The sequence below is a fragment of the Acromyrmex echinatior genome, chromosome 3 (genome assembly GCF_024713525.1).
Source record: "Acromyrmex echinatior isolate Ae372 chromosome 3, ASM2471352v2, whole genome shotgun sequence".
NCBI classification, from domain to species: domain Eukaryota; kingdom Metazoa; phylum Arthropoda; class Insecta; order Hymenoptera; family Formicidae; genus Acromyrmex; species Acromyrmex echinatior.
Genome location: NC_141854.1, coordinates 3330376 through 3356319, shown reverse-complemented (window position 1 = coordinate 3356319; position 25944 = coordinate 3330376). Strand labels below are relative to the sequence as shown.

Genomic DNA, 25944 nt, shown 5'->3' with positions numbered 1-25944 from the left:
GAAAAAAATTGATCTTTCATAACATTTTAATAAATGGTGTTAAGATTATTATTTTTCCTTTCATTTTGCATATTTTACCTTTCATTTTGCATATTTTCTTCAATGTGTACTTGAATAAGGTACCAAAACACAAGTCTGCAGCTTTTTTATTTCTTTGGCCAATCCACGCTTAAAAATTACTTATTTTTATGGCTGGTTACACTGGTCTAACCCCTTAAATCTAGTGTCCGTGGAAACGTCCTCACCATTACGTGATTACAGCTGTGATGCAACGTGAGAACCTCCATCATCAATCAATTATGGTAAGTTTTTAAATTATCTAAAATTCTGCATTTATGATTAATGTTCTTCCTGAGTCCTTTTCTAATGTTTAAAAAAAAAAGAAAAAAAAGAAAACCGGAAACCTTCACATCCGGCAAAATTTCTTGGTAATCCTGAAGCCGAGGCTCATAAAAGGTCCGTGGACAAACATAGTGGTCTAGGCATAGCGTCAAATATTGTCATACCTTATCTCACACGTGCGTCTTTTACTTGCGATTATCGCATCAAGAAAGAGTATCGGCTATTTAATGGAAAGCAAATAGAGACACACGAAATCTCGCGTCACTTTCAAATAAATGCGAGAAGGTGAAACTGCAGAAACTGCAACTTACACAGTACATGCTAAGAACAGAAAAATAGTTTGTCTCCATAACAGCCGCTATACATTACGCATTTTCGTTAAATGCCGATGCTTAAAATAATCTCGTCACTGTTGCATGCATATATTTTTTATAATACAGACATATTTATAATTCATACTAAAATATATTTTGTAATAGATCTAATATAATAAATATTTTCTAATAAAGTTTTATAGCAGAATATACAAGTATATAAAAATAAAAATTATGGTATAAAAAATATAAAAAACAAAAATATGATAGATTTCACAAAAGTAGTTTCATGTTTCATTCTGTACTCACAATATCAGTGAATACAGTGTATCTGATGCTGCAATTTTCAAACAATGTATATTACACGTATCGTGCCTCGTCGTTGAAGAGAAAGTTCATACCTTGCGGCGGTTAAGTAACTCGCTATAGAGCTAATCCCCAAGGAAGATCGAAGCGAGAGAGCTTTGATTTACAGCGGATAATTAATAAAGAGGGCAGCGCGATTGAATATCTCGTGGATCTAAATCAATCGCATCGTAATATTAATTCGACTAACAGAAAAAATTTGTAGAGTAAAATTTTCTATTTATTTTCCACATAAAGATGTAATAAAATGTTATCGCTTAATAATCGAGTTATTCATTTTTCATAGAATAAACTTATTCATTTTTATTAATAAGGTTATTATGAAAAATCGATAAATGTTACTATTTATTGATTCTAAATCAAGAATTAATTTTGTTATCTTAAATAATTGAGACACTTCAAGAGAGCTAATAATAATATTTACAATGCAACGTTGCGTGTAATCATCTGAGATAGACGTAATAAATAAAATTCATTTAACGAGTCCATTAATACTTTCTCCGACATATTGAAAAGGTTAAGAGACGCAAACTCAGAGAAACTAACTTAGATATCAGAAGGAAGTGAGTTAGAATAGAATATGTTAGGCTGCGAAAGAAGGAGATTACCACACATTATTTTGTTCAGATATGACTTATTCAAATCTTATTTAGCGCGACTAAATTAATATGCCATGCGTATGAAGTTATACCATTCAACGTGACCGATCATTGTTCCATAACTCGAAATTCGCCGATTCTATGCCTATTATCCGCGCATATAATTACACACCTCGCACATCATGAATCGAATATAAATTTCAATCGGCCATAATCGGCTTGTCGTTTTCTGAATGAAGTTCCATCGACGTGACTGCGCATCTCCCGACCTCGCCGGGAGCAAACTCGCGAGAGAAGTGAATTATGTCATAAGATCATTTTCCACGCATCATTCCATCAATTCCTATTCACCGCACACGATTTCCATTATTTCTTACACACTCTGCATCAAATAACGGATACGTTCGTTAATATTATCCCGATGTTGCGCAAATAAATTTCCGTCAAGGCAAAAAAATTAACTTTAGATTTCCAAACGAACAAATGTATACATGAATCATTTTACATATACAATACATATACAAAGTCATATACTGACATAGATCTTCTAAAGAGACACAACCCTTTTATTTCTCGGAAACTAAACATTCCATTTTATTAATACTAATAAAAATATGATACTTGAGTCTTAGATGATTAAAGAAGTAAAAATTCAATTTATATATTTATGATGTGTTTATACATCAGCTAAAATATTCTGTACAAATGCGAAAATAAAATTCTTACGATTTTCTTTTAAAAATTGTTTCCTTGCCTTTTTGCAAATCTTAATATGCTTTTTAGAATTAGAAAATAAGATAAAGCTTTTTATCCAGGATGTTTTATACCGTATTATTATATAAAATATCATAATATTTTTTAAAATATTGAAAAATATGATACTTTTTTCTTGATATTATGTCCGACAGTTTTTCCATGACATATAACAGTATATATCCATGATGTATTACGGTATTCATAATATTAATACAAAAAAAATTGATTTGGACTATTTTTTTGTATAAGATGTGATCTTCCGAAGGTCCTGGAGCAAAAACTAAGGAACTTTTAATCAGTTTGATATGAGCTACAAAATATTGTATTAAAATTTGCAACAATTTGATCAAAACTCATTTCTCATAAGATTTGTGCAGGATTCTTTAATCATTGTTTTAGTATAAAATAACATGTTAAGGAGCAGTGGCAGAGTTAAATTATGTTAAACTTGATATCATATGTATAGATTTAACTGTAACTATACCCTAGAAATCTCAGTGCAACTTGTTAGTCGAGAGTTTTTGTTTTTGAACTTTTCTTTTTTTTTGAACTTATACGTATATCTCGAAATTTCTTAATTCTATTGATGTTTACACATTATGGACTTATTCCTTAATCAATTCTCCATCGATTGAAAAAAAAATTAATTGAAATATGTCTCTTTTTACCGAAAGTTAGAGTAATAAATATGGATAGAATCCCGAATGTGTATATCAAAAGTGGAAAAAAAATGTATAACTAGGATTAACAATACCAGAAAATCTTATATTCATACGTTCATTTACAGATATTTTGTACGGATGACTCCTATGAAAGAAAAAGAATAAGAATATGTAAAATTACTGGAATATTGCCTATTGTATCAGCTTTGAGGTCCATTTTGTCAGATTTCATCCTTGGACGCTCATTTATCTCACAAAAAAATAATTAAAATTATTTATTAATGTAATTATATATTAAATATCACAAAGAATATCTTGTGCTATGATTTTATGCTCTTCTTTGAAGTTTTAATCTTTCTCAAGTTTTAATATCGGTATCGACAACATTCCTGTATAGCGTCTGAGGATGAAATTTTATAAAAATGAGTAAAACACTTAATTTCTCGACATATAATGATAAGCCTTTTATTAAACGTAAGAGCAACACGAGCTTTGCAACGGATCTGTGCAAAATTGCAAATCATCGTCGATCGTTGATCGTGAATAGCTCGAAAAAGTCCAAGCCAAAGGGAGATCGTGCCCTTCTAGGTCGGTAAGATCTCAACCTAGGGCCATTATACTTAGTATATCCCCTCGGTATGTTCTTGTACCTCACGATAATAAAGTCGACGCCGGTCCGGACATGCCAGTCGCGGCGCACGTTATGAATAAGTACGCATAACGTAGCGACGTGTGTGCAGGAACGTATCTATATTCATGCACGGGTATTGCCGCAGGGCTCGGCCGAACAATACGCGAGGGAATACCGTATGTAAGAGTCGGCTTGCCGACCCTCCTCCGGTATACGAAGCATAAGGTTCCCGCAAACGTAGCCATTATGCAAAAGAACCCAGTATGCAAGTTAATTAGTTTATGCAGCGAGGCCCTAAGAAACTGTAGCGATAATCGACACGCAAATCGAACAGTCGTGTATCGGCACTAACAGAGACGAAGCTTTTACATTGTGCACCAAAAAAACTCAACCGACTCAACGCGTGATTACTTTATGACAAGCCAATCACGTATAACTATTACCATTATTATACAAGATGACTCGTTTAATACAACAATGTTTTTTCCTATGTATAATATTTAGAATAAAGTTTCTTGTTTAACGGCGGAATATTTTTAATGTACAAAAACTTGAATTCTTAATAATAATTATCCAAAATTTTTAATACATTTATATTATTGTATTAATAATTAACATATGTTAGAATTTTTCATAAATTAAAATACCTTTCTTTATTAATATACGTAAACGTCTTTTTATATATGCATATTACAAACAAAAATTATATATATCGTACAGAGAGAAGTACAGAGGTTATAATATGTCGCATATATCTTTGTATACTCAAACTAGCTTATGTGTAGTTTAATTAATTCTAACTGTGTTGTATGTGCAAATGGATTTATTCATAAGGTATGAGAAATCAAAGAAATTGATTGATTATGTAGATTGTAACATAAAACGCTAATAAGAAATGTATTAAGAATTAATTGAAAGTCCCGCGGATATAATACAAGGCAAATTGTTGATAAGACGGGCAGGACAGGGGGGAGAGAGGAGTAATCGATTGCAAATACTTCTCGACATACTCGGTATACTCGGACACAAGGGGAAGTAGCAAGAAGAAGGATCGTGACTTTGGCTGCACCGCGCGCAAGAATCGAATGGATAATTATTATCACGAGGAGGCGCGCGCGAGAATAGAAAGGGAAGGGATCGAGGTGGAAGCGAGATGGGAACGAAGAGAGAAAGAGAAAGAGAAAGAGTGAGACTCGGCAGGGTTGCAAGGGACGGGCAAGATGAAACGGAGGAGAAAGGTGTTGGATGCGAACACGTTGATCTGAGGTAGAGATGGTTCAAGGATCAATACACATGCACGTTCTCTGTTAGTGCGCACCGTCGAATCTGCCTTTCTCTTTCTCTCTTTCTCTCTTCCGCAGCGTCTCTGAACCCTTTTCGTCTCGCTCTTTCTCTCTATCTCGTTCTCTCCCTCCTTTGCCTCGTTGACCCCAAATACCAACGCACGATTAAGTACTCGGCCGACGATTCTTTCGTGACCGGCGTGAGCGCAAAGAGGCGCGCGCGATATAAATGTCTATATACGCGCGAATGAAGATAACGACTGTGCTGATGGAGAAGAAAGATCGAGAACCGGTCAGCAGCGCCAAAGGTCGAGCAACGAATTTTCCTTCGTTCGGTCACAGGAGGAAGTCACCGAGATAGCCAGTAACGCTACTGATGGATATATATATATATATATTGGGTTGGCAACAAACTAATTGCGTTTTTTTAAAAGGCATTTATTTTAGTAAAAACCGCAATTACTTTCTTGCCAACCAATAGAAATATATCTTGATAGAGTAAAGTTTCAGCTTTAAGAATCTCTTTTTTAAATTGCGATATAACATTTTTTAACGGAGTTATGAGCAATCAAAATGATCCTTTTATTTAATCCGCGGTAACCAAAAGTCGTAGGAATATTTAAAAAGAAAACGATTTTGTAGGGAAACTATCAAGCTTTCACGATAGGATAATCGAAAATTTTTTCAAATTTGTTTTAGGCACAAGTGAGAAGAAAATTTTCTCCGTTCTTTTTCAGCTCGTAGTTTTTGGTATGTAAAAATTATCAAACTCATATAAACTTAAAAAATGTGGTAAGCTTTTAAAAGCAGAGATTTCAAGCTTTAAAACCCTTTTTTCAAATTTAAATTTCATTCATTTATTGACGAAGATATTGTACGTACAATTTGGAGCTAAAAAAACGCAATTACCTTCTTGCCAACCCAATACGTATATTCGATATAAATTGAATTAAGGTTCATTCTATATTTAAATTTGTATATTAAAAGAAATTATTATTAGATTGCTTTCGCTAGGTCGGGATAAATGGGGAGATAAATTGGAGAAATCTCAATTATCGCACGCAATCTTGCAAATAAATCCGTCGTTTAAAAGCTCTGACCGATCTCGTTATCTTCTCCCATCTTGCATGAATGTCAAAGCATCCCAGTGGGACCGAGGGAACGAGTCACGGTGAAAACGTCGTCGACTACCTTCGTATCTCGCACCTGCCGCTGACAAGACGCCCAAGTATTCTCTGCTGCGATGGCCACCAGCACGGTTTTTGTGCGCCATCGTCTGGTACAGCAGCAACCATCGGCAGTAACGCAACAGTTGTTATCGAGGTCTCGTCGCAATAATTCGTCGCCAATCGCCATATATGTACGCGACCCACGAACGAAAATAACGAGAGTGGGACAAATTATCGAAATAACGAGCGCAAGAAATGGGTAAAAATGCCGCGGGCTTGGACAAGCAAACGCGCGATTAATAAGAGCTAAATACTGATTTCTTCCTTATTGTGTCGCAAACGTATGTATGTTAGATGATCTTATGGCATTATCGACCGTAGATATACGCCTATTAAATCGACGAAATGAGAAAAAAACAACACGCATCAAAATTTACGAATTGTAATTAAATTACATGTGTACGTGTGTCACATTTTTCTCAACTATTCTCACAGAAATTTGAGTTTTCAAATAACAAGATTGTTATAAGAATGTAAAATCTAGAAAAATATCTAAATAATGTTGCATATGAGCCTCTTTAAATAATAATTCTTTAATAATACATATTTTTTCTTAAATACGATAAATAAAAATTTCTTTTTCAATATTTATTACAACACTCTTTCACATGTAACCTTGTATGAAATAAATAACACCATAAAAAATATTTACAACAATGGTGCCTGAGGCTATGCATAGGAAGATTCAATTAATGTAAGATATTCAAAAGATATTAATACAATGAACATACACAATATATTCTTATTAAGGATACCTTTTGTGGCTAAAGCAGTAAAAAATATGGTCACATTAAATGAACATGGAATAAATGCAGGTACATATGCTCGAGGTATACTAATTGTTGAATGTTGAATGCCATTCGTGTTTCGACTTGAGTTACGGTTACCAATTGCCCATAATTACACCGAAGCGAACACTCATCGTTTACACATAATTAAGTCCCGTACGGTTGGTAGTTTGAATACGACGGTTTATCGTATTGCATAAATCTAGGGAAACTGTTTTATATACAATATGTTTCGAGACACATATACTCTGCATAAGTGAAATCTACTTATTACGTTTATCTTATTATTACTGTCTATATATTACTATCTTATCATGTTATAATAAATTTATAACATAAATAACAAGAAATGGAAAATTTAATTGTCGTGAATTTTTATGTTTTATTCTCTGTCAGAATGTTCGATGATAAAATTCATACATTATTAGTCATTTTCATTATTTATGTTTCATTATGTGTATAATTTAATCTTTTCAATTTAAAATATAACTTCCAAATTTTTTTTTAACAGAGAATGCGCAATACTCTTTAAGTTCTCTTCTCAAGAAACCAACGGAAATGTACTATCCACCCTGAAAACAAAGTATCACCCTTTCCTAACGCGTTCCGTCACGCACGGAGACTTATCGAAAACGCACCTGGCAATCGATAATCATACAAAGGACCTCCACGACTCAAAACAGCCAAAAGGGCCAAAGGAGGAGAGTACCATACACTACATGATCAATTCAAATAATTGCAATTTTTCATTTATGTAATATTTTGCAACTTATCTTGTGATACCTATCCAAAAAGAACAGTTGATATTTAATCGCAAAACTCTAATCGCAAATATCGATGCCTATTATAATACCATCTCAATTTTCGAATCTCGTCGAGATATTATTTTTCTAATGAGCAATTTTTTCAAAAATCACATATTGGCTAGAATGTTTTTACGCTAAAGAAATCACGCCGAACCTCATTGAGGCGAGCGGATGTAGACTCATTAAAACGAGGAAGCACATCTACACACATCGTGAAGAAATTTTCAGGGAACTCCTCGTGCAGCATCGGAGTTATATTGAAAATTACACAAAGGCGGCGACACGCGAACATCCTCCATCTCACCGAGACGTTCCGAGAGGTTCAGTCTTGCAAACAATACGGGTCCATTGTGGTCCGGAATGTTGTTGAGTCAGGAGAAGGAGAAAGAGGGGACTCTTAATTTGCTAATAAAGACACGACACAGGAAGCGTACTTCAAAAAGACGCGCCCTATCTTCTCTCGAACGAACGAATGGACGAATAAACGGACGAACGAATGAAATACTTATCGAGGAATGAAAGGAGTAACATGAGAAATGGAGAGATTGGCGCGGCGATGCCAACCGGTTGTCAGTCAGCTGTGAGCCATTTTCAACTCGTCACCAATCTGATTCGCCGCTGAATTAGCTCGGCAACTCGCTAATTACTGTGAAGGCTCTTTTCGTACGTTCGGAATAACGCTAATTAAGAGAGAGAGTTTGCTGTGCGGTCAGTGGTCGCCGAGTTTCTGTAGACCTGCCTGCGAGACGTCGTGAAGAAGGTTGAAATACCCAATCAAAGCGCGGTTATTTCAATGGAGTTTGCATGATAACGCTAATTTCTATCTGACAAGAGTATAGATGTGTAAAAACAATATTTATGTACGAAGCTACGAAGCTGTACCTAAGATTTCAAAGAACGTGATTCTCGTATACAAGTTTGGAAGGCAAAATAAAAGAATGTTTCCATTGTAATATAGAAGTACAAGTAATATAGAATGACCTTTTGTGACCTCACGTGAGTAGTCGTGAGTAGTTAGTGAAATTACAGAATCAGCTGCAAAAAAATGATGAATTAAAGCCGATCCTTGTAATACGCTCGCTAACTTGAAATTCACTTTCACCGACGTACTCCGCATTTTATCTCTTACCCGTCTAATACGCAGCTCACGTTCAATGTCAGCGTCAGAAATGAGACTCGGATAGCCCGATTTAACGCTAAATGAGACTGTGAGGCGTGATGTTCTCGCAGAAAGCGCATGTAACGTAAGGTTTACACGGCTTGACGCGCCGACGAGCGTAGACGTGATCAAACGGCGTGACGTTCTCTCGCATCGACACGATTACATGTATCGTCGTTGATGGGTGGATTCCTCGGCGTGGCTACGTACTGTATGCGTGCGATCATTTCATCGTTACTGAGCCAAAGAAAGGGGACGGAAAGAGAAAGAGAACCGAACAGGGGATCCTATGCAATTCCATTGTAGCCGCTCACTTGCTCGCTCGGCCAAGCTTGACGGAAATGCACGATGATCAACGGTGACGATTGACAAGTGCCATTTGCGATCATTATAGGGAAAACAAAACGGCACGGAGGAGGATTCACTTGGACGACCATAATTCGAATTGGAATTTCTATAATGTGGCAACTGAAGCCTGAATATTTGACTAAGACATGGTATTTTTTTATCTTCTGCTTAACTTGTTAGACTTAAGGAGGTTACAAAGGCATAAAACACATGTATTAATTACGCTTTAAATTACATGTGAAAGTTGTGTTCATAACATTCTGTTTTTATTGAGCAACACATTTTTATATTATCGTCAGGTTAAGGAGATTGTAAGGTAAATGCAATATGTTAAGAATTACTTGAAAAAATCATAGACTGTTCTAAATTGCATTTAAAATTAATATAAAGAATTTGGAGACAGTTTACCATCTGGATCAAAAGATATTTCAATAAAAAGTAATATTTTTTAAATTTGTACTCTAATTATTGTACTAAATTATTTTATTAGTTTTAGTGTTATAAATAAAAATTTTAAAAATAACTAAAATTTTAAACTTTTTTATATATAAACGTTTTAAATACTAAAATGACTTATGCAAAGTTTCATTGAGATTCACCAATTAGTTTTTATAACAAATAAATATCTTATTTATTTACTGAACAATTAATGTCTCAATATAAGTTTGCATAAATATTTTTGAATTCGTATAAAATACTTATATAAAAAAATTGAGATTTTTATAATACATTTACTTCATAATACATTTTCAGCTATTTCTATTAGAGTACAAATGTAAAAAATATTATTTTTTATTGAAATAACTTTTTGATCCAGATCGTAAACTGTCTCCAATTTTTTTATATTACTTTTAAATGCAATTTAGAATAATCTATGATTTTTTTCAAGTAATTCTTAACATATTGCATTTACCTTACAATCTCTTTAATCTGATGATAATGTATAAAAATTATATTCTTCTATGATTAATCACTAAATTGATGGTTCTGTAATGAGTAATTTTTACCACTAAATCAGTTTAATAATTAATAGCTAGAAAAATTTTTCCATTATCAGATTAAGTGTAGTTAAATCTAAACACGTACAAGTTAATCAAAAAATGAAAAATGAAGCCTTCGAAACGTTGAGTTTCGAATAAGATAGTAAAAGATCAGCAACAGTAATGTTTATCTAAATAAAATGTCAATTAATATCTTAATTCAATTAATTATTAATTAATTCAATTTTTCAAACTCTTTCTTTCTGTAAAAATGGTTTAAGATAATAATGTGTACGATTTATCATGTGTAAAACTACCTTAATAACAGCAGCTTTTATACACAAAACATTCTGCCGAATATTACCTATTAATGGAGCCTATTATTAAATGCGCGGGCGTTATGGTATTCGCATGACAGGAATTAACTGCACTGGCATCCAGTCTTATTTCTCAGTCATTCGTTCGCATGACAATGAAAAGAAAGCGATGAAAAAAGATTCGAGGAACTTCTTTACTGCAGGCTCGTAATTTTCTTTAAAATCATGCCGCGAAAAAACACATGATCAACCGCAATGTCGCTGGTAATTGCGCTGCTTTTGTAACATAAAAAGAAATGGAAAAACATACGAAAGACTCAAATCTTGGGAATTCTACAAGGACTCTGTTTGGTGGCAAGGCGTGGGAGACCGTCGACCAGCTGCTGGTCGATGTTGGTTCAAGGACCATTACACAATGGCACTGTATATGCGAGAGCACGGATGGAATATGAGAAAGTCACGTTTTCGTAGAGAGTACACTGCTGAGAGTAGCGGTGAAAGATGAGGGAGAAAGGGAAGGACGAGGGACGAGGGGTCACGTTTTCCGGGAAATTAAGTCGTGGCTTCATTCGCGTCCACGCGAGGGATGCGAACTTTATTATCCGGATAGGAAATGAATTCACGATGGAATTACCGGCCAATCACTTTCTTCTTCTACGACACGATGTACGGTGCATACGAAGCAAACGACAGCATTGCAGTCGTATGTGCGTTTGCTATTTAAATCGCCGACCACGTTCGATTACGTGCGGCTGATTGTGAATTTCGTGAATTCGCAATTGTGTTCTAGCGATTAAAGAATCGATCTATACGGAGAGAACGAACGATTTTGCTGAAAAAAATGATTAATTATAATTTATAAATATGGATTTGAAAGTAATTTTAAAATTGTAATTCTATGTAATTATTTGGATAGTTTAACACGATTATTTTTAAATCTGTGTATCCAGCTTTTTTAGGTGTTTCAGCAAAATCGTTATAGCGTTGTGTATTTTCTTTTATAATAATATGTTAGAATTTCGAGGAAATTCAAATCGAAAACTATTTATGATAAATTGTACCTGCAGATCGTCTACGAATGACAACAGCAATCGAAGAGTCGTATAAAATATATTTCACATAATTAAGGACACAGCGCCTTAATTGTCCCTGATAAAAATGATTTAAATTAGCAAACGAGATACAGCAAATTGAGGCTTCCACTATTGCATAATCATCTTATTATCGGAGTACTGCTAATTAAGCGGGAGGCGTATCGAAAATATCATTCGATTTACGAATGCGAACGAGTATGTCTCTGGTATGTCGATCGTAAATTCATTGGTCAGCTGAAGTAATGCCAGCTCGATAGCGTAATATATGTGACGATTTATAAGAAAATCTAACCGAGTCCTGACGGCGGGAAGCACCACTTCCTTCGTTCTGTACGAGATGGAGGCGCCCAATTAAAGTCAAGCCGGCCAATCAGCGCGAAAGCGCGGGACAACGCAAGCGCGAAGTACTGCGTTATCACTCGGCGAGATCGTGGACGACCAGTTTGTGGGAGCGAAGGTGGTTGATAAATCGGCGCACACGGGTGCATCGTCAGTAGCTTACACGATTGGGAAACAAGCAAACGCATTCGTGTATATATATATATATATATGTATATATATATATAGTACGTACACGTATGTGTGTAATACGTTCACAGCATACAGCGTGCGGAGACTTAGCGATGGGACTCGGTAGAAACGGCGTTTCTCACTTACAAGTTGCGAAAGGCTACGTTAAAACGCGGATTCTTCCTCGTTATATGCGCCAATTTAAGGAGAGACCGCAACGCTACTTGGAAAGAAGACCTGACGTAATTTTTGGATGATCTCCTTCCGTTTTTCTAGTCGCGACTATACCGGAAGTGGAACGGAATCATTTATTATACGAAGATGTTTATGTATGAAACAAAAAGATGCATGTACTGAGAGAAATGATTTTGTTATAGGAACAAATCAAGGGAAAGCAAATGTGATTTTGTTAAAAAACTGATCGATTTGTTACGATTGCAAAATAATTCGTCAATGTAACAAATAATCAATATCGCTAGCAAATAAGAGGCTCATATATATATATATAAAAATCATAGACGATTGCAGGATCCCAAATCGCAAGAAATTGACCAATTCTAGTCAAGTATTCTCCCTACATTTGACTGTGCTTGATCGGTTTTCTACGACTTAAGACTCCACGATCATCTACGAATTTTATGTAAACGAGCCTAAAGTCTATCCAAAAGATAGGTTAGATTCTATATAGTTTGCTTCTGTTAATCTAATAATCTAATAATTGGTTGATGTAGCAGACTAGCAGCAAACACAACAATTTGTTGTCATATATTTACCGATCACCAGTTAAAAGTACTAGTGGCTTACTAAATTAACAAAATTCTTTCTCTCAGTGATGCTTTGAAAGAATTTATTCAGATAGATAGATTTTATTCAGATAAATTTCATTAACAGATTATTATTATTAATTAATAATTTATTAAAATTGTAAGTTATAAAATCACCAAAGCAGCCAAGTTAAAACGTAAAAAATTGTGAAGATTTTGTTTGAAGAAAAATTTGTTTGAAGTGCTCAATTAAAAAGGACATATAAGACTCTCTTAACGTAATCATAATTTTTTATTGTATATTTCTTATAGATTGCAAATATTGCTGCAAATATTAGCTTGAAACGACAGAGCTACTTTCGTAAACATAAAATTTCTCAAAATACGCTCTTAATATCGAACAATTTGTAATGTTTCAACGATTAACTAGTTTCCCAATTTCTCAATCAACGAGACACTATCAAAATGATTCGAACGAATGATTAAATTTACTAGAACGATCGATTAACGAGGCGATAGTCGGCACATTTAATGGAATGTTAGCTTTATAAGTACAGGTTTCAATTGTTCCATCGTGTAAGCATGTAATATGAGCCAACAAGCCGTGTCTGCTAAGGGGGCCTGGCTTTCAGACCATACAGGCTTCACTGACCGCGTGAAAAATTAATCAAGGCATCGTTCCACGACGCTGATTGTAAAAGGCTCGTTGCAGCTATGCGCTCGTTATCGGATGCCGCCGTTACAAAGAAAATTAATAGCATAAATTCAGCAATCGTTCGTGTTACGATGCGTAAAAATAGACGCTGTTTTATGGTTTAATTGACGGTAAGACGGTCGGCGTGATCTAGCTATCGATTTCTCTTACGATCAAAATGTGGGCCGACCATAATACAGTGATAATAATTGGAGAGGCTAACGTACGCGTGCATCTTTAAGTTAGATTCTCGACTTTAATGGGCAATTTAAAAAATACCGAACGATAATAAAGAGTTTGGTATCGTTAGTATTATGTGTCTTACAATCGAATTGTGTTACGTAATTTGGAACAAAGTGCTATCACACTATTACAAATTGAGAAAAGCCATTGAGTAATAATAAAGCCAACCATTTAATGTCAATCAAATATTTTTGATATTAAAAATTCGATATTATCCTGATATTAGAAGATTCGGATTGTTACATATAAAGGAGTAAATTAATTATTGTTCAAATTTGAAAAAAATATAACTTTCTTTTTATTAAATTGAAGATTAGCCAAAAAGGTACTCACATTCTATATAAATATATTCATCAATGTTAAATTGTTTTTAGAAAATTTAATATTAGGAAATTATTAAAAAGTTATTTATATATGATCTAAAATTAAAGCCGTACATAGGTAGTTCAATATTTTCCTTCTACCGAGTTTGAAGACTCTTAGACGTAGATCTACATGTTTTCTAATCCAGCAGTCTTCTTTCTGAGTTCGTGATCACGCAGTGAAATATCGCAAAGCATTATAAACGTATTTAATTGTATCATTGACTAACAACGCAAGTCAACGCTTCCATAAATTTAGACGCTGATATATATTTTCAAAGATAAACTTCTATTATATTAAATAATTTTATTGAACTATTGAAATTATGTAGAACATTCAAGCTGATTGCTATAGAATGTCAAAACATTTTACAGCTTACTCATCTCATAAGCTTAAATTTTCTACATAATTATTTGTCCAACAAAATTATTTTTATATCAGACTATTTAAATTTGCAGATAATTCAGCAACATTCATTCTTTCCGTTATTTATTAGGTTCTCCGCAAAAAAAAAATCGTAATATACGTTATATTAAGTTAAGTATACTGAATCATAAACTGTATCGTAAACTGAAAGCTGTATACATAATAAGTATAACAGCAATGCGCAATGAAAATCACAAGTTTAACGTTACTTTATGCTTGTGCATTGATATAAATATTATTATGTACAAACTACAGTTTATATTTAGCATAACATATTACAGATGTTCTTATGCAGATAACCTTAAACTGTAATATTTTCGATATTCTTGCCAACGTAAACAATTACTACAAAATATTATATAATTATGCAATTTACAAAGTATAATTTACAAGTCATGATTTCATTTGAAATCTTGTTTGGAGAAATATTTTTACAGTATTTTCATAAACATCAAAATCCATCTTGTGATTTGAAGATTCAACTAATTGTAATGTAAGCTAATAGGCTTCTCGCCTTCATCAACAAGTTTCCATGTACTGCAAGTGGAAGTCAGATTTTGCGAATCCAGCGAAAACGCGAATTTGAAACACACTGGATTCCTCCATTCCCATGATCGTTTCGCGATCGGAGAGGAGTTATTAGTCAGTCGACGATCAATCGTGTGCAATGCATTTGCTTCACCATAGCGCGCGCATTGCCATTTATCACACGAATGTTCTTACGTCGATGCAGAGCGAGACGATAGGCGATGGTGATAGGAGCTAGGAATGATTAATAGATACGATCGCATTGACCGGGTACGCGCTTACGTACGCCTCGTCTGCGCTTGTGAAAAACTTCCGTCATCGGTACGAGTACGAACAACGATCCTTGTCCGTGCTCTCGCGCCCGAGGAAGTAATCGCTTTAAACTGATACGAATCCGGATTACGTTAAACCGCTTCCACGTGCGGTGGCCTACAGACTACGCGGGATAACGCCGGGTGGTCCTCTCGCTGCGCGTAGATCAACTCACATCGTCCCGATCTCACTTCTTTTCGGATCGCCGCGCCATCGTCTCGTTTCTTCTCTCGTGCTCCTTCGTTGGACCACACTGGACGTTTCGCGATGAGGAATCTCTCGTGTCGCGTGTGCAAAAACGTCAGTTGGCGTGGGAGCATGCACGTCAAGAATGACGCAGAGAGTTAATTTCTATCCAGAGATAGGATAGAAATTAATGTAATGACACTTTAAGGTGGATACTTTCTACGGTAAATCGAGTTACCATAGAAAATGTCTAATTTTTTAATATATTGAAATTAAAATGGAGTAAAAAGTGTTCGTATATTTTCTTAAAAATTAACACAATGTCATGGCTTAATGATAACATCGTGGCTTAATGATACTTTGAATTAATATAATTAACATGTGTTAATTATATTAATTCGAAGTTAATTTAATTAAAGCTCGAAATAAGCCATGGCATTGTGTTAATGAAATTAAAGTATCGAACTTGACATGTGAAAAATTCTGGGGTAGGTTATCGATGAGAAAAAAAAGTTGATTATATAACTTTTAATGTATAACTTAGCGACAAATAAGGATCGGAGGCGCTTCTTTGATTAACTTTACACACAACACCAACATTACTGTAGATTTATCTAAAAAACGAGATTTTAATAGTTAAAAAAATTACGATTGTGATGGTCAGAAAAAATAGATAATCGGCTATTCTGGAAAGATATTTAATATTGAAATGGCAAAATATTATTGAATTTTCATAGCAAGAACAAATTGTATAAGAAATCAACTTCTTTCCATTTCATTACTTTTGCATACTAAATATTTTATTTCTTACTATTTCATCAAAATATACACGTAATTGTAATATTTTATTCAAATTATGTAGATATATTTGTGATTTTAGGTAGATCCTGGTGAGACATCCCAAATTTTCGACACTTTACTATGAAATCATCTTAATTCGCATCATTGTTGGGCACAAAAAGAATGATCGTTCATATTTCACTTAAAAAAATAGGATAAAAATAAAAAATACAAAAATAATTTAAATTTTACGTTGCTGACGTTAAATGTTTAAGAATTTCATTACCAAACGACTTCAAAATTTAGTAAAACATAATTATGAATTAAGATATATAATTGAAAAAAAAAACATTAATATCAATACTTTGACATTTATATGCTAATATCAAGCACTCAATATTAATTATATCCATTGATAGCTAATAATCGAACTATTGTATAATACTAGACTACCAAGATGCTAATAAGATGCAAATATTGAAAAATTCTTCGAGTATCTATCAACAAAATAATAAAAAGTAACGCACGGAATTTACGCTGATCAATCGAAACAGCGGATTCGACATCGGCGTGGATGTTTAATCGACATTCTAAGATCGCAGCTTCAGTCTTGTCTGCAAATCTCGCGGATGTGTGCGAATCGAGCTCCTCTTGGAATCTGCATAGCGCTCACGCGAAGAGTAGATCCTGGCGCGATCTTCTATAAGGACTTTGCCGTTCCGTGCATTGACTGACGGCACAATCCTCGATCCTTCCATGATACCCAGGGACTTCCCTCTCGAATCTTTCCGGGACGACGTAACTGGCAGCGGGAAAAACGGATGGAAGAACGGATGGACGTACGGACATGTGCGGTAGCGAGGGTCCTTAATTATGCGGTTTTACGTTAGAGGTATCTACGCCAGCGAGAAGTGCGGGGACGAATGCAAATACCCGGGTTGGTTCTCGATAGGACAGCGGAGATCTTGCCCTTTTAGTTAGCAGATGCCGCGAGATACCCGACCGTTTTCTATCCTCTCTCTCTCTCTCTTTCTCTCGATGGAAAAGAATGATCAGGTAGAAAGGAAAAATGCGAAGACTGCTGGATTAGAAAACACGTAGGTCTACGTCCAAAGGTCTTTAACCTCGACAGAAGGAAAACATTGAACTGTTTATATAAACGACTTTAATTTTAGATTATACATAGATAACTTTTCCATAATTTCCTAATAATTTTTTTAAAACATTTTAATAGATTGGTGGATATATTTATAGGATGTGAATAATTTCTTGGTTCACATCTTCAATTTAATTAAAAGAAAGGGAAGCATTTTCTTTTAATGTGAACTTTATATGTAACAATCCAAATCCTTTAATATTAGATAATACCGAAAATGTTTGATTGACATTAAACGTTGGCTTTATTATTACTCTTGGCTTATCCGCAATAGCTTTTCTCAGTTTACGATAGTAGAGGAAAACCCTCTATTATAGATAGGCGCCTAATATGAGTTAGTGGCGTTTCTGTTAAACTAATAGACGCTATCTATTGATTCCACCATGTATTTATTGCTCTTGGATTGAAAACTATTTAGTAGAAAATTCATTATTAGATCATGCCTGTAGTTATTGTAAAAAAAGATTTTAGAATTTGGATGTCTTCAAGTTTCATTGAGATGAGCATTTAAACTTTGTTTATTATTTAATAAAATAAATATTTAGCAATAAATTCTTTATGTAGTGATAGAGTAAGGTCGTACTAATAGAAAAATATGGGATATGTTGAATTACTTAATTGCAGAAGTTAGATTTGATGATCGTAAGGCGTGGAAATTGTAATGAGATATCCAGAGTATTTTTAAAATAACTCATGCTCCCATAATGAAAATCTTGCTGAAGTATAAATGTTATTGTACAATAATAAAAAGGACAACCGGAATGAACGAGTGCCTATTTCTGCGATGCTCGATTTCAACTACCTGAAGACGAGTTCTGGGTATCGCATACTCATTTTTCGCGCCTTGGCTGTGTTTGTTTGTATTTAAGAAACATTAAATAAAGTTTTTTAGTTACAATACTGATATACTTTGCGTTTTACTATCGATTTCTCGGGGTATCTCATATTAGGAGCACAATTTTTTGACCTTGCGATTTGCTCACTTTTACATTTCTTTAATTTTCAAAGAAAAAATGGAATTTAAATTAAATTTTATATAACGTTACCTTAAAGCTCATTAAATTCCCTTCAAAATGACCTATTATTTTTTTAAATTCTGCCCATAAATTTCTAGCAATTATCCAAAATGAAGTATCTCATAATAGAAGCCTTTCCTCTAAGTATATAGATATTATTCGCCTAAAATCTATGTTAAAAATTTCCTTGAAAGATGTCTTATATAAATTTTAAAAATGATACCAAAATTAAAAAAAAAATTACAGATTATTCTAAATCACGTTTAAAAATAATACGACAAATTTGATGATTTTTAAATTCTGCCCATAAACTTCTAGCACTACCAACCCAAAATGAACTTGGTATCTCATAATAGGAACCTTTCCTCTATCACATCGTACTAAATTACGTAACACGATTCGATTGTGAGGCACACACATACATACATAATAACGACACTAAAGCAAACTGAAGCAACGGACAACAGCTGACCAATGGCAGCAGCATCCTCTGTACTTGGATGAGAGATTAGGAAAATACATACCGGAACGCGCGCGCGCGCGCGAGTCAATGGAAACGAAAGCGGGAGCAGCTATGCGTACACACATCGGCGTGCACGCATTTCGCGTGCGCACGGCTATATGTGTGCACGGCTGGTTGTACACGTGTGCAGAACCCGGACTAGCTCGTGTGCCGGGTTGAACCGATGAAAGGGAACGAGAAACCGGTTGCAGGTCGATCGCACGACGACGGTTTCTAAGTCGCACGAAGGTTTCGAATGTCCCGGGAGTGGTATCGAGCCGATTTCCTGCAGTATTTGTTGCATGTTGTATCACCGGTCTATAGTTAGCTCTCGTCGTCACGCGCAAAAAGAGTAATACGTCGAGCGTATTAGAGTTTTTAATTGAGTTTACGCTTATCGTTCGAAGATACGAAATCGACTAAATCAACGCGTTACGAGTTATGCTAAACACGTTGACTTTAATTCATCGAGTTTTCAATTAACTTGCGCGAAGCTGAAATGCAAATCAAGCCTCTATTACGAAAAGTATTCTTTTTTTTTAATTATACTATAAACTGGCGCCTGCAATGTAATTCTGGTTTCTTGAAAGGGGAATGACTTTGAAATTTATGACACATATATAATAGAATATGTACATATATATATATATATATATATATATATATATATATATATATATCGGTAACGTATTTATTTGCAAAATAATACAAGCAACATTTTAAGCTTAATAATAAATATTTATTATTCTTCAAGATTTATTTACGCCACTTTCAATGCATTATCATTCCCAAGTAAACGATACTCCGGGACGGAATGTTTAAAAGTCGACTTGCTGTTGTACTGCGACTTTCGCAAACGATGCGATCCATATCCTGTCGTTTCAACGGCCATAAGTATCCAATACTTCCCGAGTCGGCGACATTCCGCGAACACGACAGTGTTTTAATAATTCGCGAAATGTAACCCCTGCACCGCGTCTGTCTCGCGTGGCGGCAAATACGGCGCGGCGTGTCTCGTGTGAAAGCACGTTAAGGCCCGGGTGGATCAGTTTCTAAGGAGAGAGAGAAGAGAAAGCCTGAGAACATAAGAGCGGCGAACGTCTGGAGTGCATCGTCGTCGACCACCACCACTGTACCCGTTGGTATCCGTACCGCATCCAGAGTATCGCGAACCTCGGGACGAGATCTTCGTCCGATTCCTTACAACGACTATCAACGCGGTCGAATCGCGGAATATTCCCGCGTTCGCGCGATATTCGCTGTGGACGTTATTATTTGATTTCTAGGGCCAAGCTATGCTAGAAAAGACACACGAAAAAATACAGCTGAAAACTTTACTGATTGAGTAAATCTACAGTCGTAATATACAGACAGTCAATTTTCTATGTTAAAATAGCAAAGTTGACAGTTGAATAACATTAGCGATTTGTTAAACCATCAAATCTTCTTAGTTATCGATGTTGAGTTCGCGTAGTAAATTATAGGTCTGCTGTACCACCCAATTAATTTTTTTCCCGTGCAGATTTGTAGTACAATGATAATACCAGGGAATGGAAAGTTACTTTTTAAAAATTAATAAAAAGAAGAGCATAAAACCCCAGCACAAGATATTCTTTGTGATATTTAATATATAATTACGTTTATAAATAATTTAAATAAATTAAATATCACAAAGAATATCTTGTGCTATGGCTTTTGCTCTTCTTTTTGTTAATTTTTTATTTATAAACCACGTTTGTTATTGTATAATTATTTTTTAAAACTTTTTAACAAATTACAGTTATTACGGAGTAGGAAAAGTAACAAGTTACCGTTACAAGTTAATAATTTATTAGTTACTGATTTTTAAAAGTAACTCGTTACAGTTACCATTACTTGAAAAGTAACTTTTCGTTACTTTTCTATTACTTTTTTTTTAAATCGACGACCGCTTATCACAGAAGACGAGTCTAGGGGTTTCTCTAGTTTCAAGCGCTATGCCCTGTAAAAAATTGTGTAAAATTACAAATATTGGATAATATACTAGATAATTTTGATTGACCCACTATAATAGTTGTAAACGTTCACACGTTTGTAAATTTGCAATATGCAAATAAAAATTTCTTGATTTGTAACTAAGCAGATTGTGGAAGTACAATTACAATGTGTATATATAGTTTACAGGAACAATAATATGACAATACATTTCGCACTATATATTATTATATATTTAACAACAATACGCGAAATATTTTTGTTATATTACGTAACATTACTAAAATTTTTGGATAATTACAGAAAATATTCAAAATATTCTACTATTTATAATATTTAATTTTCAATATAAAATAAGATATATTTACACAATGAAAGCAAATTTACATAATTTTTATGAAATTACATAATTTCTGTAAAATTGCAGGATTTTTTATATTTACAGGACTAATCATGTAATCTATTCTACATCTATTATAATAAATTAACGAAATTTTTTCACAGTTAAGTGGCTTGTGTTATATTGTGTCCAATCATATGCAAAGTAACGATAAAAGTAACTAGTAAAATTCGTTATCGATAACCAAAGAAAAAAGTAACGCAGTTACTAGTAAAGTTACCAAAAAAGTAACTTGTAATTGTAACTTCGTTACAAGTAACGAATTATTTCCATTCCCTGGATAATACTGATAAATACTACAACATTAAAAAGTTAACGACTCTGCGTGAGAAAAGATTATTCACTTCGAAATTACCCATTGACGTTCAGTCAATTAAAAGTAATTAATTTGAAATTCATTATGAGACGTCGTAGGTAAATTAAATAAAGTTTAAATTTTATTTTATATAATTCTCATCAAGTATTATAAATCTTACTACAGTACTTTATATAATAAATATATCGAAAATTATGACTCTCGTTTAAAGCCGTAAAAATAAATGAATTTATATAATCATAGTTTTAAATATCTCTTATATTAATAATTATAAATCTTTTGTATTTTTTGAGCTAATTGTAACATACATACTTTTTATTCAATAGGAAATTGTATTTTATATAATTTTCAAATTACAAGCGAGATCTATTCTAATTTTGTATGAATGTGTAAGAAATAGGAAAATAATACGTGAAAAAAAAATTAATTTAAAAAAATCAAAAACCAATACGAAGAAAAAATCAAACAGACACGTATTCTATTTTTATTATGCTATTGAATAATATTCTATTGAATAAGTCTATCGATAATTGGAAATAGCACATTAAGGTTTCATTATAAGACAATGCAAAATACTAGATAATGATAACGCGTCAATGGATCTTAATTATTCTCTTCTGTCTTGCCTGTTGGACTTTACTGACTTTCTTTACTCGCCATTTTACAACGATGTAGGAGGCAATACTCACTGTATCGCTGTAAGCATTACGTCATGTTAATTTATGTCTTGGCGAAAAGTCAAGATAGAAATTTGCTTAAAGGTAAACAATTATCCTTCCTTAATTCTCGTTGCACATATTCAAGCAGAGAAAATTATCGGTTGTGTTATCGAGTAATAAATTCCTAAAATTATTCATCCATCAATATTATTCATTCAATTTTTAAAGACATACATAAATACATTCATTAAACTCGAGAAATTGTTTTTATTTATTTGTATGTGTTAGTTTCTTTAAACATAATCACAGATAATTAAAAATTGTAAATTATAAATTGAAAATGAATTGAAATTGAATAGGTTGAATGATCCCTACATTTCTGAAGTGTTTAAAGATAATTGTTCCAAATTCATTTCGTTTTTCTAAACGATTTTTTGAATGGATTACAACATCGATCAATCTCATTGGTTGTTTTAACATTATTTCAAGTTTCTTTACATCGATAATGAAAGGTCACGTTCTCACAAGTGTTGTTTCCGTTTCTGTCAAATCATCGCAATATTCTGCGAATTACTGCGCATGGTGAAGCATTTGATTTTTCGGATGTAAGAAGCGCGAAATTCTCACGCGTTAAATTCTTGGCCATTCAACAGCGCATTGGCCATTTAATTCAGCCGTTATCTATCCAACTTCCTTTTTTTCGTGAATACGCACCTAAGTAAGTACATTCGCATGCACGCACGTTGTGTTTATCTAATTTCCAGAGCAAACGTGTTATTATCGCGCCTGGAAATTGCAATACTAGTGCACTTACGCCATTATCAGTATAACGAATTATAGGTTTTTGTTAATCTCCGTTTATAATTAATCGAATTCGTAACGAATACGTACTTCCAAATTATTCAATTATTTTAACTTCTAAGAAATGAAATATCATCTAATAAATAATAGAAAAACCAAGACATTATTTTAATACAATCGCCAACTACGACATTTCATTTTCAATCACAATCAGGAAAAGAATTGATCATTGAGAATATCACAGCAACATCTCTAATCTATAAATGATAATTTTGCGACTACAACTTTTTATATACTCAAAGATAAATATAAACAAATATTAACATCTCATTGTACTTATCTTGATTATCAATTTTTAATATATACGACCATTCATTGTACGAACTGTGAACTATTTATTGCATAATTTATCGTGCAGCATTGTAAGAAGCTATAAAAATCGATTATAACATTTTCTCGAGTCTTTTGTACAACTTTTCGACAACCCCAGGTCACAAACGTGCTCATCGAATACGCTTCAATCGCAAGAGGGTCAAAACAGGATACGGTTCCCGCGGTAGAGAAGGGGGAGGGAGAGAGGGGGGGAGGGGGCCGCGGTCCCCGTTACGAGCGCAAAATATCGAGAGGGAGCAGCGAAATGTCGAGTTGGAGCGTGTTAAACGCACAGAAGAAGGGATGGCTCGCTTCCTGGAAAGCTGGGGCTGGGCACCTGTCCCTCAGGGACTGCCAACCCGGACGAGGGCACGCGGGCCCCGTATTTTCACACCGCGTTGCGGGATGAATGAGCACCGCTGTATTGTTAAATATACCATCACGTGCGTTTCATCCGTTGTTGCAACGTCGCGTCGCTCCGAAACTGTTGGCATGCTCGCCTTCGCTGTCAACTGGACAGTTAACAGTCCAAGTCAACCTCGCGGTCTGTCAAACTCGAGGAGGTCGGTGGAGCGTATTCTTTCACGCTTCCGACCTGACGATAAAGAAAAATTAAGAAAATTGCATCGACGAGACGAACGGTGGTAGTTTCGAGGAATGACGATCGTTTGCATCGACAGAATCGTATATCGAGTACTCTCGGAGAGTTCGTGAAGTTGAACCCGATCGACGGCGATGGTAGTCGATATTTTCGAGACAGATAGTAAAGCAAACTGACACGAGAGTACGGTAATGTCGGACGTCAAGGGAAACGGAGCAGCTAAGGCGATCCTTCGAGGAGGATGACCATGCAGGACGATGACATCGGCGTCGACGCTGAGGCGCATATAAACAAAAGCTCCCCGCTGCGAGCGATATGCGACGACGCGACGCGTCCAACGCGCCGGCGCTCGGCGTCGTTCGGCGTTCCTGTTGCCTAGCAGCGGTGACTCCGGCAGTCCGGTCGCGGGATACACAAATACGCAGAATTTTATGTACTTACCGGATACCGTAGGCACGCAGTGATGAAACGTGGTGAACGCCAGCAACGCGAGCAATAACGGTCCGACCGTGAGCGCGTAATCCAATCTTGGCCGTGGCAGCGACATGATGCCGTGTAAATATTATTATTACTTTTTTTTTTGTTATCCACACACGTCAGGTAGACACACACTCATCGGAAGGGAGCACGGGCGCACACACTCGAGGAAACGAACGAACGAACGGACGGACGGACGGACGGACGAACGAACAGACGGACGGACGGACGAAAGGATGGACGCGGACGGACGGACGGATGGATGGACACTTACCGGCCCGACGCACACTTGTTCGGTATTATTAGTGTATTACGGTATTACCGCGCGCCGTCACTCGACTGGGCGCATTGTACGCGACGCGCGTCACCAGCGGTCCAGCGGATACGTCACCAACCGAGTCCCAGTGTGCACGGCGTGCTCGCGCGGTTACGGGGAAAAAAAGCATACGGCACGATGTAAACGAACACGACCGCGTCCGAAACACTTCTGGGATCCCCTATTGTTCGCTTAACGCGCTGAAAGTAGTTCCATGGTGCGCGCGCACCTGCCGCCGTGCGCTGTATCGCTACGCGAACGCGGGATAGCCGACCATATGCGGCCAATCAGCGCGCGGATACAACGGCACGCCGACCGCGGCACGCCTCTCCTCGCGCACCGTCAACTTGTTCGAACACGAACATTTTCGAGGGGATGATTCGAATTCACTCAACAGCTTGCGCCAGCGTTAACTTCGTTCTATGCAAATGGGTCGAAAATGAAAGAAATATGTAACCTGTTTATGTATATATTTATTCACTTATCCATATAGTATCCATATTAAACTTTCGCTCGTAATGTAAGACTTTATAGCCTCGATTTTTTGGGGATTATGAATTCTAATATATAAATTTAAATCTCTAAGAAATATGTAAAATACAATCTAATTTCTATGATGGTAAAAACTTATTGTTCAAACTTTCACGAATGTACAGGAATTTTATATTGTATAAAAATCTGAAAAAATTTTTACATACCTGTGAAAGCTTTAAGAATAAATTAATTGTACTCTCGTAAAAATTGAACTGTATTTTACTTACTTTTTTTTCTATAGATTTATATTAACATTAATAACATTAACACAAAGAAACCAAGCAGAAAAAAGGGGTTACGAGCCAAAAATTATTATACAAGGTGCGTCCCAAAATTTTCC

The 25944-nt window shown here is 35.1% G+C and overlaps 1 protein-coding gene across 1 annotated transcript in view; it reads right to left on the bottom strand.

Annotated features, from left to right (window-relative positions):
- Positions 1-25525, bottom strand: part of N (neurogenic locus Notch protein) — a 294834-nt gene extending 269309 nt beyond the window's left edge. Inside the window, exon 1 of the mRNA XM_087404178.1 lies at positions 24719-25525. Coding sequence (XP_087260304.1) covers positions 24719-24824 — 106 coding nt within the window. The 5' untranslated portion in view covers positions 24825-25525. The remainder of the gene's footprint in view (positions 1-24718) is intronic.
- Between the last annotated feature and the right edge of the window lie 419 nt (positions 25526-25944).